At 54.2% G+C, this 13,764-nt stretch overlaps 2 protein-coding genes across 2 annotated transcripts; one reads left to right on the forward strand and one right to left on the reverse strand.

Moving 5' to 3' along the window:
• Positions 1-2,394: 2,394 nt before the first annotated feature.
• On the forward strand, positions 2,395-9,066 carry TULP2 (TUB like protein 2). Its single transcript, XM_032388358.1, has 9 exons — positions 2,395-2,821; positions 3,084-3,200; positions 4,657-4,778; positions 5,444-5,755; positions 6,642-6,754; positions 7,272-7,386; positions 7,472-7,570; positions 7,810-7,981; positions 8,256-9,066. Exons 1-9 carry the CDS (start codon positions 2,716-2,718, stop codon positions 8,387-8,389), a joined length of 1,290 nt encoding a protein of 429 aa, XP_032244249.1. The 5' UTR covers positions 2,395-2,715; the 3' UTR covers positions 8,390-9,066.
• A 474-nt stretch (positions 9,067-9,540) lies between these two features.
• Positions 9,541-13,469, reverse strand: PPP1R15A (protein phosphatase 1 regulatory subunit 15A). The gene is made up of 3 exons (XM_032388665.1): positions 13,250-13,469; positions 10,861-12,552; positions 9,541-10,450 (listed from the first exon to the last, which is right to left on the reverse strand). The coding sequence occupies exons 2-3, from the start codon at positions 12,541-12,543 to the stop codon at positions 10,103-10,105; spliced, it is 2,031 nt and encodes a 676-aa protein (XP_032244556.1). The 5' UTR covers positions 12,544-12,552; positions 13,250-13,469; the 3' UTR covers positions 9,541-10,102.
• Positions 13,470-13,764: the final 295 nt, after the last annotated feature.

Raw genomic sequence — 13,764 nt, forward strand, 5'->3', positions numbered from 1 at the left:
AAGCCTGATTGGTCCGCACTGGCTCCAGGCCCCCTGGGTCCCTGTCTAGCGGCCCGCCCCTTGCCGAAGTCGCTCGTCTGTTCTCGAAAGCCTCGCCTCCTTTCTCGGAAGCTCTACCTCTTGACGCCTCATTTCCTGCCTTTTAGGCGAAAGGAAAGCGCAGGCTTTCGAAGAGAACTACAGTTCCCTGCAGGCAGGGGGAAAATGAGGCCACTTCCGCGGGCAAAGAGGCCCCTGCCCTCGCCTCCTGGCAGTTGTAGTTTTCCCCATTTATTTTTCCACAAGAAGTGGCAGCAAGTTATAGATCGGTAGCAGTTGGCACAGGTCATCTTATAAGTTTCTAATATATAATATATTATATATATCTAATATATCTAATATATAAGCCATATATATCTAATATACACACTATATATATATATATATATATATACATATATATATATATATATATATGTATATAGCGCAGAGCGACCCAATGATGCCGGCTCTCTTGGGTCCCTTTAAGGAACACCTTGCATGCCCTTCCAGTTCAGAACCCTGGAGCAGGGTTGCCTGGCTGCCGTGGAGGCCAAGGGTCATTGCTTTGTTGGAAGTGGAGTGTGGGGGGCCAGGAGGGAGGGGATTAGGGCAGGTCCCAGTGGAAATCCCCCCCCCCAGCCCTCTTTCTTTGCCTGCTTATTTCCCAGAGACCCAGAGATTAGGTCCCCAGCTAAAGAGAGGGTTAGGTATGTTTAGAAATTGGCCAGAGAGGCAAGGTACTGAGGCGTGACTGTGAAAAGCCTTTGCAGGCACCAGGAGAGGAGTTGCCAGGATCCCAGGCAGGCGGGTGCTGGAGATCGGGGGTCAATGGGGGTCGAGTGTTTGGGGCCCAGAGTCCTAAGTTCCTATGCCTGCGTAAAGGAGAGTTAACTATTTGGGGGAGAGGGAACTGCATTCCTGGGCCCCTCAAAGTCGTGAAAGCTGGAAACAGGCTGCTGGGTCCCTGACCAAGTAGGTGCTGGAATTCGGGCTGCCTGGGTCCACTGGTCTGTGTCCTGACTCCTCATTCTGCTTCTCCAGAATGTCTCAGGAGAATGACACATGGAAGAAAGAGTGAGTGGGGAAAGGGGATGCGCGGGGGTGGAAATGGGGGTGCAGGAGGAACTTAAAGTTTGATTATGCCCACATTCACTCCATTCTGGCTTTATGACCATGTTTTCAGGTTCAGCACCATTAGCCTAGTGGTAAGGGGCGCGGGCCTGGACTTCTGGGTCCTGAAGGGAGGGAGCTACACATGAGGACTCATGGGTCTGAAAGAGGACGGGCTGGGGGCCTGGGCTCCTGAATCCTGAGACAGGAGGGGCCTGGGATCTCTGATTCCTGGATTCTAGACAGGCCAATGCTGGGGAAAAAGAGCTTCAGAACTGGTGGAGCAGGCTCAGGTTCTGCTCCTTCTGTGACCTCACAAGTGCTCAGAACCCTAAGTTGGGCAGGAAGAAAGAAGGGAAGGAGGGGCTCTTGCGCAGCGGGGGTGCCCTGCTTGCTGTCACCATGAGCCTGCACCTTTCTCAGGGCGCTGGGGGATGAGCTCGCCGCCATGAGGCTGCAGAAGCTGGAACAGCAGGTACTATGCCAGGGAGTCCTGCCACCTCCCCCCACGCCCCCCACCCCGCCCCTTCAGCCTTCCAGAGCTTCCAGGAGCACCACCCCCAAGATTTGCTCTGGGACTCCTGGTCCTCGTTGACTCTCTCCAAGCCTCAAGTCTGCAATTGGGAAATCGGAAAATAGGAATTGGGGATCCTAAGGAAGCAAATCTTGATGATGAGAATGCCCTTCTGGAGGGCAGGACTGCTAGGTCCTGGGGGAGGAGGGGACAGGGTGCCAGGACTCCTGGATCCGAGGAAGGAGGAGCTGAGGGACTGAGAGCCTGGACTCCCAGACTCCCTCCCATGCATGCCTCCCCCTGCCCCAGGCCCTCCTTCACCCCTGTCTTCCCGTCCGGTTCCTGGCCCCCACACCCCCCCTTTTCCACTCCCGCAGCGGCGGCTCTTTGAGAAGAAGCAGCGGCGGAAGCGCCAAGAGCCCCTCATGGTTCAGGCCAATCCCAACGCTTCCCTGCGGCCCCGGCGACCATGGAGGCGGGAGGAGCGCCTCGCGGGTGACAGGGGTGAGGAAAAGTTCTAGTGTGGGGCAGGAGCCCAAGGAGAGCCCAGTGCAGGGCCCTTGGGGACCCGGGAGCGGGACCTGGCTGAGCTCAGGGGCGGAGCAGGGACAGCGCGGGGGTGGAGCCTGGTCCGACTAGAGGGTGGGGCGCGAGAGAATCCCGTGATTGGGCTTCCTAGAGCTCTGGGGCGGAGCCTGGGGGAGGTTAGGGGGAGCGGCCCTGGAAAAGGCAGGGACTCAATTTCGCGAGAGTGAGGGCTGAAATTAACAAAGCCCGGGGGCGAGGCCGGGATAATTTAGAGACAGGTCCCCGGAGAGACCGAGAGCCATGTGTGAGACTGTGTAGGCACAGAGTTTGCAACAGTTTAGCTGCAAGTCTGTGCTTGCTTGAGCCTTAGGATGGACTTTGCGTTCTGAATGGGTCTCCCGGGTTTGAGCGGTCACTCAGGGATGGTGTCTGGGAGTCAGTGAGGGAGCGGATCTTCGCAGAGGACTGGAATTTGTACATCGTGTTAATGGGCTTCGCTGCATCTTCTCCCAGGCCTTGGGAACCCTTTCCTCCAGGAGCACATGCCAGAGGCACATCTGCGCTCTGGTGCCCACAGTGCCCTGGGCATCGTGAGCTGCGGTGGAGACGGCAGCGGTGAGCGTGGCCCACTGGCATCGCTGACAGGAGGTAATCTCGAGTCTTTGGGCCGCCTATACCCTAGAACTGCACTCCCACCAGAATCCAGGAGTCTGGAACCTCAATCCTTGCTCTCCAAAGAACCCAGGAGTCCAGGCCCCCACGGGCCCTGTCATCCCTCACACCAAGGAGTCCAGATCCTGAAACTACTCCTTCTCTAACACTCAGGAATCTGAATCTCCAGGCTCCTTCCCTGCCTCCCCACCCCCCAAAATCCCAGTCTCTAGTCCCTCTCCCTTATCCTGGCTACCAGACAGTTCCGATCTGGAGTTGGAGGAAGTCTCCGTGGAGGATGTTCCTGCTTCTCCACCTCCTTATAAAGAGCCTCCGGGGACTCGACGCAGGGGTTGGCCAGCCCGCCGAAGACCTGGTAATTTCGGGGACATTGGGTGGAATCCGGTCCCTGGTCCATGTGGCAGATCCTCCCCCCTTTTTTGGTAACAGTTTTATTGAAATATATTTCACATACCATACAATTCATTCATTTAAAGTTCACAATTCCATGGTTTTTAATATATTTAGAGAGATGAGCAACCATCACCACAATCAATTTTAGAACATTATCATTATCCCGAGGGAAACCCTGTACCTTTTAGCAGTGACCCCCCCGCCGCCCCCCACACCTCATTTCTCCCAGCCCTAGGCAACCACTAATGTACTGTCTCTTTAGATTTGCCTATTCTGGACATTTCATTTGTTTATTTATTTTTTATTTAAGTTCAATTAGCCAACATATAGTACATCATTAGTTTCAGATGTAGAGTTCAATAATTCATCAGTTGCCTGTAACACCCAGTGCTCATCACATCACGTGCGCTCCTTTTTTTTTTATTTTTTTTTATTTTTTATTTTTTTATTTTTTTTTTAAAGATTTTATTTATTTATTTGACAGAGACAGAGATAGCGAGAGCAGGAACACAAGCAGGGGGAGTGGGAGAGGGAGAAACAGGCTTCCTGCCGGGCAGGGTGCCTGATGTGGGACTCGATCCCAGGACCCTGGGATCATGACCTGAGCCGAAGGCAGACGCTTAACAACTGAGCCACCCAGGCGCCCTCCTTTTTTTTTTTTTTAAAGATTTTTTATTTATTTATTTGAGAGAGAGAGAATGAAAGAGAGAGCACATGAGAGGGGGGAGGGTCAGAGGGAGAAGCAGACTCCCTGCCGAGCAGGGAGCCTGATGCGGGACTCGATCCAGGGACTCGATCCAGGGACTCCAGGATCATGACCTGAGCCGAAGGCAGTCGCTTAACCAACTGAGCCACCCAGGCGCCCTCACGTGCCCTCCTTAATGCCCATCACCCAGTTACCCCATCCCCCCTCAGTTTGGACATTTCATTTAAATAGAATAATATAGTATTTGATCTTTTGTGATTGGCTTCTTTTGCTTATCATGTTTTTAATGTTCTTCTATGTTGTAGCATCGTTACTTGTTATTTCTTAATATTGTATGACAATTCCTTCTATTCTCATGACATGACCAACGAGTCAATAACAGGACTCTTAATTATCACCCCAAACCCCATTCCACCCTCCCATTTTAGTTCCCAATCTCTCTGATGCGCTCTTTGGGACAAGGTAAAGGGAGGACTCTAACCCCACCCTGTCCCTAGACCCAGGGCAGTCAGAGACTTCTCAGCCAGTGTAGACACCCGGGCACATGGAGGAGGAGGAGGATCTGGCAAATGAGTGTGATGAGTAATAAGGAGAGGCCAGAAACCCAGGATATCTGGCCTTTCTTTACCAGCTAGCACTGGTGACCTGGTCCCAAGCTCCTGGGACTCAGGTGTCCTGAGCGAGTTTTCTTCTGGCTCTTTCCACCCCGTAGGGGCCAGTGCGGAGGAAGAGAGTGAATTCCAAGATGTTGGAGATGAATATGAGGCAGCCAGTCCAGAACCAAACCCTGGCATGGATGGTGACCTGGGACGTGGAGGCTTAGCCTCCAACAAGGTGGGAGGTGGCACAGCCAATCAGGATATAGGAGAAGGGCTAGCTTCGGACTCCAGAGAGGGTGGGTCTAAAACTCTGCAGCCCAATCAGAGGCCCTTTTTACTGGTGGGTGGAACCTGTTATGATTGGGCCATCAGTGTCTCTGTGTGTGTACCATTTAGGAAGTCAATCTAGAGGGTTTACATCGATGTAAGCACATACATTAAAATCCAGCCCACCGAAAGGCAGCGAGCTTTGGAGAGGGTGAAACAGTGATGGGGGAGGGCCAACAGTTGGTACTCGCAGGTGTTAATGAAAGTAAGATAAATAGTAAGATAAATGGGGAGATCTGGGCCATATTATATGTTATCTAGACCGAAACAACACTGCTTTTAGCTGAATGGACAGTGCTTTCAAAGAGATTCTCCAGCTCGTGGGTGAGGTGGGCGTGGCTTCAGAGGGCAGCTATTAGTGCTGACCAATGAACAGATGAAGAGGGCTTGGTTGCGCGGGCCCCTTGAAGGTACTGGCCAATCAGCACGTGGCCGAGACGTTTGACCAATAGGCAGAAAACATGGTTGAGAGAGGGCGTAACCCTGAGCTGTCACGGCCAATCAGTAGTTGGTAAGCCCGTGGTGGAGGCGGGTCTCAACCATCCCTCAATTTGAATTTGGCGCGTGCACTAGGGCGAAGACTTGGCAGACAAGAAAGAGGAGTCGGAGTCTGCAGTGAGGAACTCCCCACCGGCAGCCGAAGAGGAGGTGTCCGAGACCGCGGAAGGCGAGGTCGGCGCGGGCAGCAGCGATGTGGGGAGCTCGCCCCGCTCGCCTCCCCTCGCGCCAGGCCCTCGGCTGGGAGAGGACATGGAAGCTTATGTGCTGCGGCCGGCGCTGCGCGGCCTCACGGTGCAGTGTCGCATCAGCCGCGACAAGCGCGGCGTAGACAAGGGCATGTTCCCCTTCTACAGTCTCTACCTGGAGGCGGCCGACGGCCGGGAGGTACGGTCTGGCTCCCTCTCGAGCAAGCCCCACCTCCCAGTGGCAAGTCCCGCCCCTTTCTGAGCGAGGTCGAGACTTTCACGAATCCAGGTCTTGCTCAATGATGACATTGAGCTAGGACTTGTGAACTCCAACGCCAAACCCTGCCCTTCACGGAACTAGGCTACTTTAGCAGTAGCATAGGCCCTAACCAAGCCCATAACTAAGCCTCGTCCACTCTTGAGTTGGGCCCACCTTTCTCAAAGTAAGGCCACGCTGTCTCAGGGTCCAAAACCTCACCCCTTACACACCCTCTCGAGGTGTTGGCCCCGTTGTGTTTGTCCAAGTTCGGCCTCTCACTGAGCCTTCTAATCTATCAGGCCCCTACCCAATCCTCGGATAAGTCCCGCCCCCTAGGAACCAAGCTCCTCCCCTCGTGGATTGTCTATTCTAGAACCAAATCACGCTCCTCTCAATCTGGCTAGTTTCCCCCTCGGTGTGGAGGCCTCTCTTCAAGGCACTCTCCCAAAAGGAGGCTTTCCCCCTACTCAGTAGTGCTTGACCTGCTTTTGTTGGATGAAATGCCTACCAAAGGCCCGCTGCAATGTTCCAAGTGAGGCTCTTCCCTAGCCTCAGTTAGGCTCACCGCTGCCTGGGCTCAGCCCTGACTCGGGACCCAATGGCAGAAGGAATGGCGGGGCGGAGATATTAAGATGTGAAGCTCCCCTTCGGGACCTAGCTGATGACTTCCTTCAGTAAGAACCGCAACTCCCAGGAAGGCTCAGGATGCTTTTTGCTCCATTACCCTCTCCTCTGCCGTGGGGACACGGTGTTTCCTTGTCTTGGGCCCCTAACCCTAGTCAGATATCAGAAACGGTTTCTGATGGGCCGTTCTTCCTACCCACAGCACTTCCTCCTGGCTGGGCACAAGAGAAAAAGGAGCACAACCTCGAATTACCTCATTTCTCTGGACCCCAAAGACCTGTCTCGGGATGGGGACAACTTTGTGGGCAAAGTCAGGTGGGCAGAGCCCTGACAGGTGTGAGAAATAGGTGGCAGGAGGCCTCGGGGGTGCCGGGAGGGGTGGGGGAGAAGGGGACAAGCAGGCCACAGAGCACAAGTTCTGCCTGCTCTAGGACCTCTTGTCTTACGGATTGATGGACTGTGTATATCTTCAGGTGGTAGCCCCAGGGTGGGTGGGAATAAGAGAACTAAGGGCTTTGGAACAGAGGTTGACATTTAAGACGTTTGACTTCTTGAGAGGCAAGAGGGTGGGACTCCTAAGTTCCCATGGGAGAGGGCTGTGATGTACGCATTCTTGCATCTTAGGGGGAATAAGTTTCCTAAAAGCAAGGGACTAAAAGTCGTGACTCATCAAAGAAACAGAGGGGATTGGGACTGTAGATGCATGGAACACGGAACTGAAGTCCCAACTAGAGGGTTAATGGGAAGAGTTGATGACATGACATGGGAGAGCACTTAATGTACAGCAAAAACAGTCATTATTTTTACTCTGACCACTCCCCTCCTGGAGCAGATCTAATGTCTTGGGCACCAAGTTCACCATCTTTGACAATGGGGTGAATCCTGAAAGGAAGAATTTCGTCCTGGAGACCGCTCGCATCAGAGAGGAGCTGGGGGCTGTGTGTTATGTGAGTGTCTGGGAGACAAGAGAGAATGAAGCAGGACGGTGGGGAGGGAGAAAGAGCCAGGTCAACTGGAGCATAATACCCCCAGGAGACCAACGTCTTGGGATTCGGAGGGCCCCGGAAAATGACTGTGATCATTCCAGGATTCGATTCCCAGAACCGGAGAATCAGCGTCCAGCCTCAAAACGTGAGTTGCCTAAGGTTGAGAACCTCTGGATCAGTGGGGAGGAGGGTCTGGGGGACCTGCCCTAGGTCCTAAGGGAGAAGGGGGCCCATGGCTTGCAGGTGGTCATATGTGAAGCCAGAAGAACTTTGTCAGACTTTTATGTTTCTCAAGGAGGAGAGATTAGGGACGCAAAATTTTGCGTCGGGAGGAAAAACGTTCATTGGTGGTTGGTTAACCACGCCCCCTACTCTATCTTACAGGGACGGGAGTCGCTACTGAGTCGCCTCCGACGGGGGGCCAGCCAGGGCCTGGTCCTGCTGCAAAACAAACCCCCGTCGTGGAGCGACGAGAACGGCGCCTACGTACTCGATTTTCATGGTCGAGTCACTCGGGCCTCGGTCAAGAACTTCCAAATCGTGCTTCCGGATAACCGTGAGCTCCTAGGAACCGGTTTACCTGGGCCGGGGGGGCATGAGTGGACGAGAACTACTTCTCCCATCAGCACTTGAGCGTTTTTCTAGGGAGGGCTGATCCCACGCTGTTGCAAAGCCTTTTGGGAACTGTAGTTTAATGGCCCTCAGGGTTTCTGGGCGTAGTGGGAGCGCCGCACAGCCTCTGAGAAGTGGTAGTTCTCGAGGCTCAGAGGCCCGCGGGAGGGAGGTGAGGAGGGGGGCTAGGCTTACTTAGTTCCTGACTTCCTCCTCAGCGGACTACCTGGTGCTCCAGTTCGGCCGCGTGGCCGCAGACACGTTCGCCATGGATTTCCGCTTCCCGCTTTGCCCGCTCCAAGCCTTTGCCGTCTGCTTGTCCAGTTTCGGTGGCAAGCTGGCCTGTGAGTGATCCAATGAAATACCATGCCCTCACCAGCTTCTGTGCCTGCTCATTTGGAGAAAGGGCCCCCGCATGCCTTCTTTTGCACCGCCTCACTCATAACCAACCCATCATACTCTGCCTGGGTGCCCAGTCCTGTGCTCCAGGGGAGTAGGGTTTTCAGCAGCACCTGCTTTCACGGGACTCACAGTCATGGGAGATGGGTCTTAACAAAGAATTAAAATGCGCCTCTGCAACGAAGGAGAAAAGCACGCGGAGGCACAGGTCAGCTGGGTCAGATCAAGGTATCCCTAAAAAAGTGATTTCCACACCACATCTGAAGAATCACGAGAAACCAGGGCCAGAGGGGTCAGGGGTGGGAACATCAGGCAGTAGGCACAGCTCATACAAAGGTCTTAAGGTGAAAAGGGGCTTGATCGGTTTGGGAAAATGAAAGGATAGTGTGGCAGGAGCTTGGGGAACCACTGGAGAGGGGCAGGGTCAGAGGCTCGACAGGGGGCAGGATATTTGAGCCACTCTTCTTAACCAGCTGCTGGATAGATCTCATGGGGTCAGAAAAGACTTGAGTTGGAGATGTAAACTTGGATGGGTAATTCAAGACATGCATGGGTGAGAGTGAGAATAATTACAATACTAGCTACACTTATCTAACATTTGTTATTTGGCAAGCATTGTTTTTTTTTTAATTTTTTATTGTTATGTTAATCACCATACATTACATCATTAGTTTTTGATGTAGTGTTCCATGATTCATTGTTTGTGCATAACACCCAGTGCTCCATGCAGAACGTGCCCTCTTTAATACCCATCACCAGGCTAACCCATCCCCCCACCCCCTCCCCTCTAGAACCCTCAGTTTGTTTTTCAGAGTCCATTGTCTCTCATGGTTCGTCTCCCTCTCTGATTTCCCCCCCTTCATTCTTCCCCTCCTGCTATCTTATTTTTTTTTTTTTTTCCTTAACATATATTGCATTGTTTCAGAGGTACAGATCTGAGATTCAACAGTTTTGCACAATTCACAGTGTGGCAAGCATTGTTTTAAATATGGATTTGGGATGCTTGGCTGGCTCAGTCGGTGGATGGTGGGATCTTGATCTCAGGGTTGTGAGTTCAAGCCCCTCGCTGGGTGTAGGGACTACTTAAAAATAAAATCTTAAAAAAAATTAAAAAGGCAAGTAAATAAATATGAACTCTTTCAGGGCCTTACGATCCTATGAGGCATGTGCTATTGTTAGCCACATTTTATAGGTAAGAAAACAGTCTATGGAACAGGGCTTAAAAAGGTGAAATTGGATTGCTGAAAGCCTTGAGCAACTCACCACTTAAAGGCCAGCAGGAGGATGAGTATATTCCAGGGAGGCACAGAAAACTGGAACTGAACCCTTTTTTAGTGATCAGTGAGTCCAGCTCCCAGCCCCCTTGGGGAGATAATCGTCCCAAGTTTAATAAAATTTAGGCCGATGCCAGAGAAAAACTACAAGGCCCACCAGCCCTTAGTTCAAAAGAAGCCTCAGGACAAGAAGAGGCAAATTTGAGGGATGATGGGAAATACAGTTTGTCCTCTACTGAGGTACTCGCCTTTATCCCAGGGGTAGTGGATTATTGTCAGTTCAGATACACACAGTGATGGTGACATTGCTTTGCTACAAATCAGGTTTTATTTCTTATATATAACAATCCCCCCAAAATAAATAGCTAATAGAAACAGGAAACTCCATGATCTTAGCCACGCCTCCCACTGAGGTCCAGGCAAGGAGATGGGGACACAGGAGTGGAGGGAGATGCCCCAACATGGCTCAAGGGTGTGGCCTGGATGGAGGACAATGGTGAGATCTGGGGAGGAGCAGGTGTGGCGGCCAGAAGAGGGGTAGGGTTCCCACAGCGGGCCCAGGCCCTGGCCCGGGCGGCAGGGGTGAGACAGGGGCCCAGCTGCTCCTGGGCCTGGGCAATCCGCCGGGCGAAGCGACTGCGATCCCGGGCGAGCTGCTCCCAGGGTCCCCGTCGGGCGGCCTGGGCCGGTCCTGCCCAGACAGCCAGGAGATGGACAGAGACCTTCTCAGAGAAGTGTACCTGGAGACGGGAGCAGCACGGATGCAAGACCCACGTGTCCACAGTGGGGAGCAGGAGAGAGAGAGAGAAAGAGAACCAGAACAAAAATGAGTGACGCAAAAATGCTTGTTGTCTGAGTCACCTGCTAGTCACTGGCCCGCGGCAGTCTCCACGTGACTCACTGCAGGTGGAGACTGTTTCCTGGTGCTGATCTGAGCCACAGCTGCTCCCCCCTTCCCACGGGGCCCCAGCCTCTTGCAAAGGCTTGCATTACAGTGAACACACCCCTCCCAACGGAGTTCACATGCAACCCTCTGCAACACATGGGGGACCCAGAAGTTGGGCCGTCCAGCCCTTCCGCCCCCCCCCCCCCAGGCCCAGGAGTTCCAACTCCTCCCTAAGCCTCAAGAAATTGAGTCCTCAGTACCCACCTTTCTGGCCTTTAGGGGAGTCTCAGGGTCTGGATGCCGGGTGGGGGTTTCTGTGGGCTTGAGTCGCCTCTGCAGTCGGAGGGGCAGCCGAGGACGAGCCCAGGGAGGTGGTGGCTTCTCCCCAGGTAAATAGATGGCCACTCGGAAGGGGCAGGGCTCAGCTTCTCCCCACTCCTCAGCAACTTCCCTTCCCTCTGTGTCCTCTCCAGGCCGGTATGTCCAGCCCCGGTGGAGGGTGCTCTGAGCCTGAAGGGAGGGACTTGGCTCAGAGTTAGCTGCTTCTGAATCCTCTTCCGGCTCTGTGTCCTCTCCTGGCCTATATACCCAGGCCCTTGAAAAAGTATCTGTGGCCTCAGCTTCTCCTTCCTCCTCAGCTGCTCCCCAATCACTGTCCTCATCTTCTAACTCTGTGTCCTCTCCTGGTCGATACACCCAAGCCCTCACGAGGGCACTTGTGGATGGGATGGAAGAGGGACCCTCAGCTTCTCCCTCCTCCTCAGCTGCTCCCCAATCACTGTCCTCCTCTTCTTCCTCTGTGTCCTCTCCTGGTCGATACACCCAAGCCCTCACAAGGGCACTTGTAGATGAGATGGAAGAGGGACCCTCAGCTGCTCCCCAGTCACTGTCCTCATCTTCTTCCTCCGTGTCCTCTCCTGGTCGATACACCCAGGCCCTCAAGAGGGCACTTGTGGATGGGATGGAAGAGGGACCCTCAGCTTCTCCCTCCTCAGCTGCTCCCCAATCACTGTCCTCATCTTCTTCCTCTGTGTCCTCTCCTGGTCGATACACCCAGGCCCTAACAAGGGCACTTGTGGAGGGGATGGAAGAGGGACCCTCAGCTTCTCCCTCCTCCTCAGCTGCTCCTGAATCACTGAATTCATCTTCCTCCTCCTCAGATTTCTCTCCTGAACAACACTCCCAGGCCCTGGGGTGAAAGCCTGAAAATGAGGGGGAAACGGAGTTCTTTATGACTTCTTTATTCTCTGTTCTTTTTTCCTCTGTGGCTTGATCCTCTTCCTCCCCAGCACAGCACACCCAAGCTTTGGGCTTGGATCCTGGAGATAAAGGGGCAGTAGGGCTTCTGGCAACTTCTTTGTTTACAGCTTCTCCCTCTTCCTCCTCCTCCCCTGGTGAGTGTGATGGAGGAAAAGAGAAGAACGTGACCACTTCATCTTCCGCAGCTCCTCCTTCCTCAGATTTCTCCTCTCCGGGAGGTTCTTGCAGGGCTCTTATCAGAAGGCTGGGGGACAAGGAAGCAGGCTGGCCATCTATAAATTCACTTCCCTGCTCTTTAGGGACACTAGTTGCTTGTTCCCCACCATACTCTTCATCATCCTCTGAAAACTCCCAGGCTTCAAGAGGAGAACTGTTGGCTTTTAGATCATGGCAGCCCTCCCAGAACACTTCATCATCCTCAGCTGCTCCACTGTCTCCAGTCTCCCCTTGAAAGTACCTGCCCCAGGGGGCATGGCAGGTGGCCGGAAATGTCTTAGCTTCTCCCCCCAGGCCAGCTTCTCCCGGATGGGTTCCGGTTACTGCTTCCAACAGCCAGGGTTCTGGAGGTCCTGGGCCCCTCAGGTGGCTCCAGGCCCTGCTGAGAAGGCCCATCAGCGGGGACAGGAGGAAAAAGGGGTAGGTATCCCTCCAGGGGGCAGGCTGATGGGGTACTTGGCCTGGGGCCATCTGTCTGGGCTGGAAATAAACAACAGGAAATAGAGTTTAGAAGCCATGTAAGGGAGAGCATCAAGGGATGACTGTGAGTCATAGCAACAGAAATAGTAACACAAATAGCAACGAGAGAGTCCCTGCCCCACATTCCTTGCTGATCCCTGCCACTCCCATCTCCAGCAGAGGCACAGTGTGGCTCCCACCTCTCTCCTCTCAATACCCAGGAGTCTGAGGCCCCAGCCTCTTCTCTCAGACCCAGAAGTCCCAGTTCCCAGAACTGAGAATACAGGCCCTCTACTTGCTTCCCTTGGAGACAAAGTCCTAGTTCCTGGTTCTCTCATCTTCCTGAGGATCCACAAATCAGGCCCTCATCACCCTCCTCCCCCTGAGACCCAAAAGTTACGGCCCCCGCGGGGTTCCATCCATTCCACTGGGGATCCATGAGTCTGGCTTCCAGAACCCTCCTCTCGCCAGGCTCAGGCTCCCAATTTCTTCTCCTTCCCAAGTCCGAGCCCTGGAGTGCGTCCTGGTCCCACCTCTCCCCAGACACAGGAGTCTGGGCTCCCAGACCCTCGTTCCTCAGGACCCAGGGTTCCCGGCCTCAAACCCTCCTGTCTCGGTACCCAGAAGTGCAAACTCCCTCCTCACTGACCAGGAGTCTGATCCCCGGCCCCAGCTGCTGGGGGGAGGGGGGGGGCAGGCGTTCGGACCCCTCACTCACCGACTCGGGGCTGCGCGTCACCCGGGGGGCAAGAGCGCCGGCTCGGGTTGCCACCAGCGATCGCAGATCTGGACGGCTCGGGAGGCCAGCGCGTTCATCTCGCCCTCCGGTGCCGGGCTCGGGGACTCAGGTTATCACCTGCTGCTGCAAGCACCGTCGCGGCCAAGAGACGCGGGCTTCTTGTCGTCGGCGTGAGTGATCCACAGCGAGGCTGGGAACGACTTCGGCCCGCAAGGCTTTTATGGGCCTACGCGCCCGCGCGTGATGACGTCACGAGGGGAGGCGGGGTTTCGAAACCAAGGCGCCAGGGCTGGGGGAAGGGAAAGTAAGGTCGGAATTCTCGCGGAGATTCCGGGGGTTTTGTGAAGCTCGACCACGCCCCGAAACACGCGAGCTTGTCAATCAAACGCGTGCACGGCTTCAGCCGCCCGGGCGCTCTCCCAACGACTCTTGGGGTGGGAAAACGGGCTTCCCGCCCCGACTTAATCAACAGGACCCCGGCTAGAGTCTCCCAT

This window comes from Phoca vitulina, unplaced genomic scaffold (genome assembly GCF_004348235.1).
Source record: "Phoca vitulina isolate PV1807 unplaced genomic scaffold, GSC_HSeal_1.0 scaffold52, whole genome shotgun sequence".
NCBI classification, from domain to species: domain Eukaryota; kingdom Metazoa; phylum Chordata; class Mammalia; order Carnivora; family Phocidae; genus Phoca; species Phoca vitulina.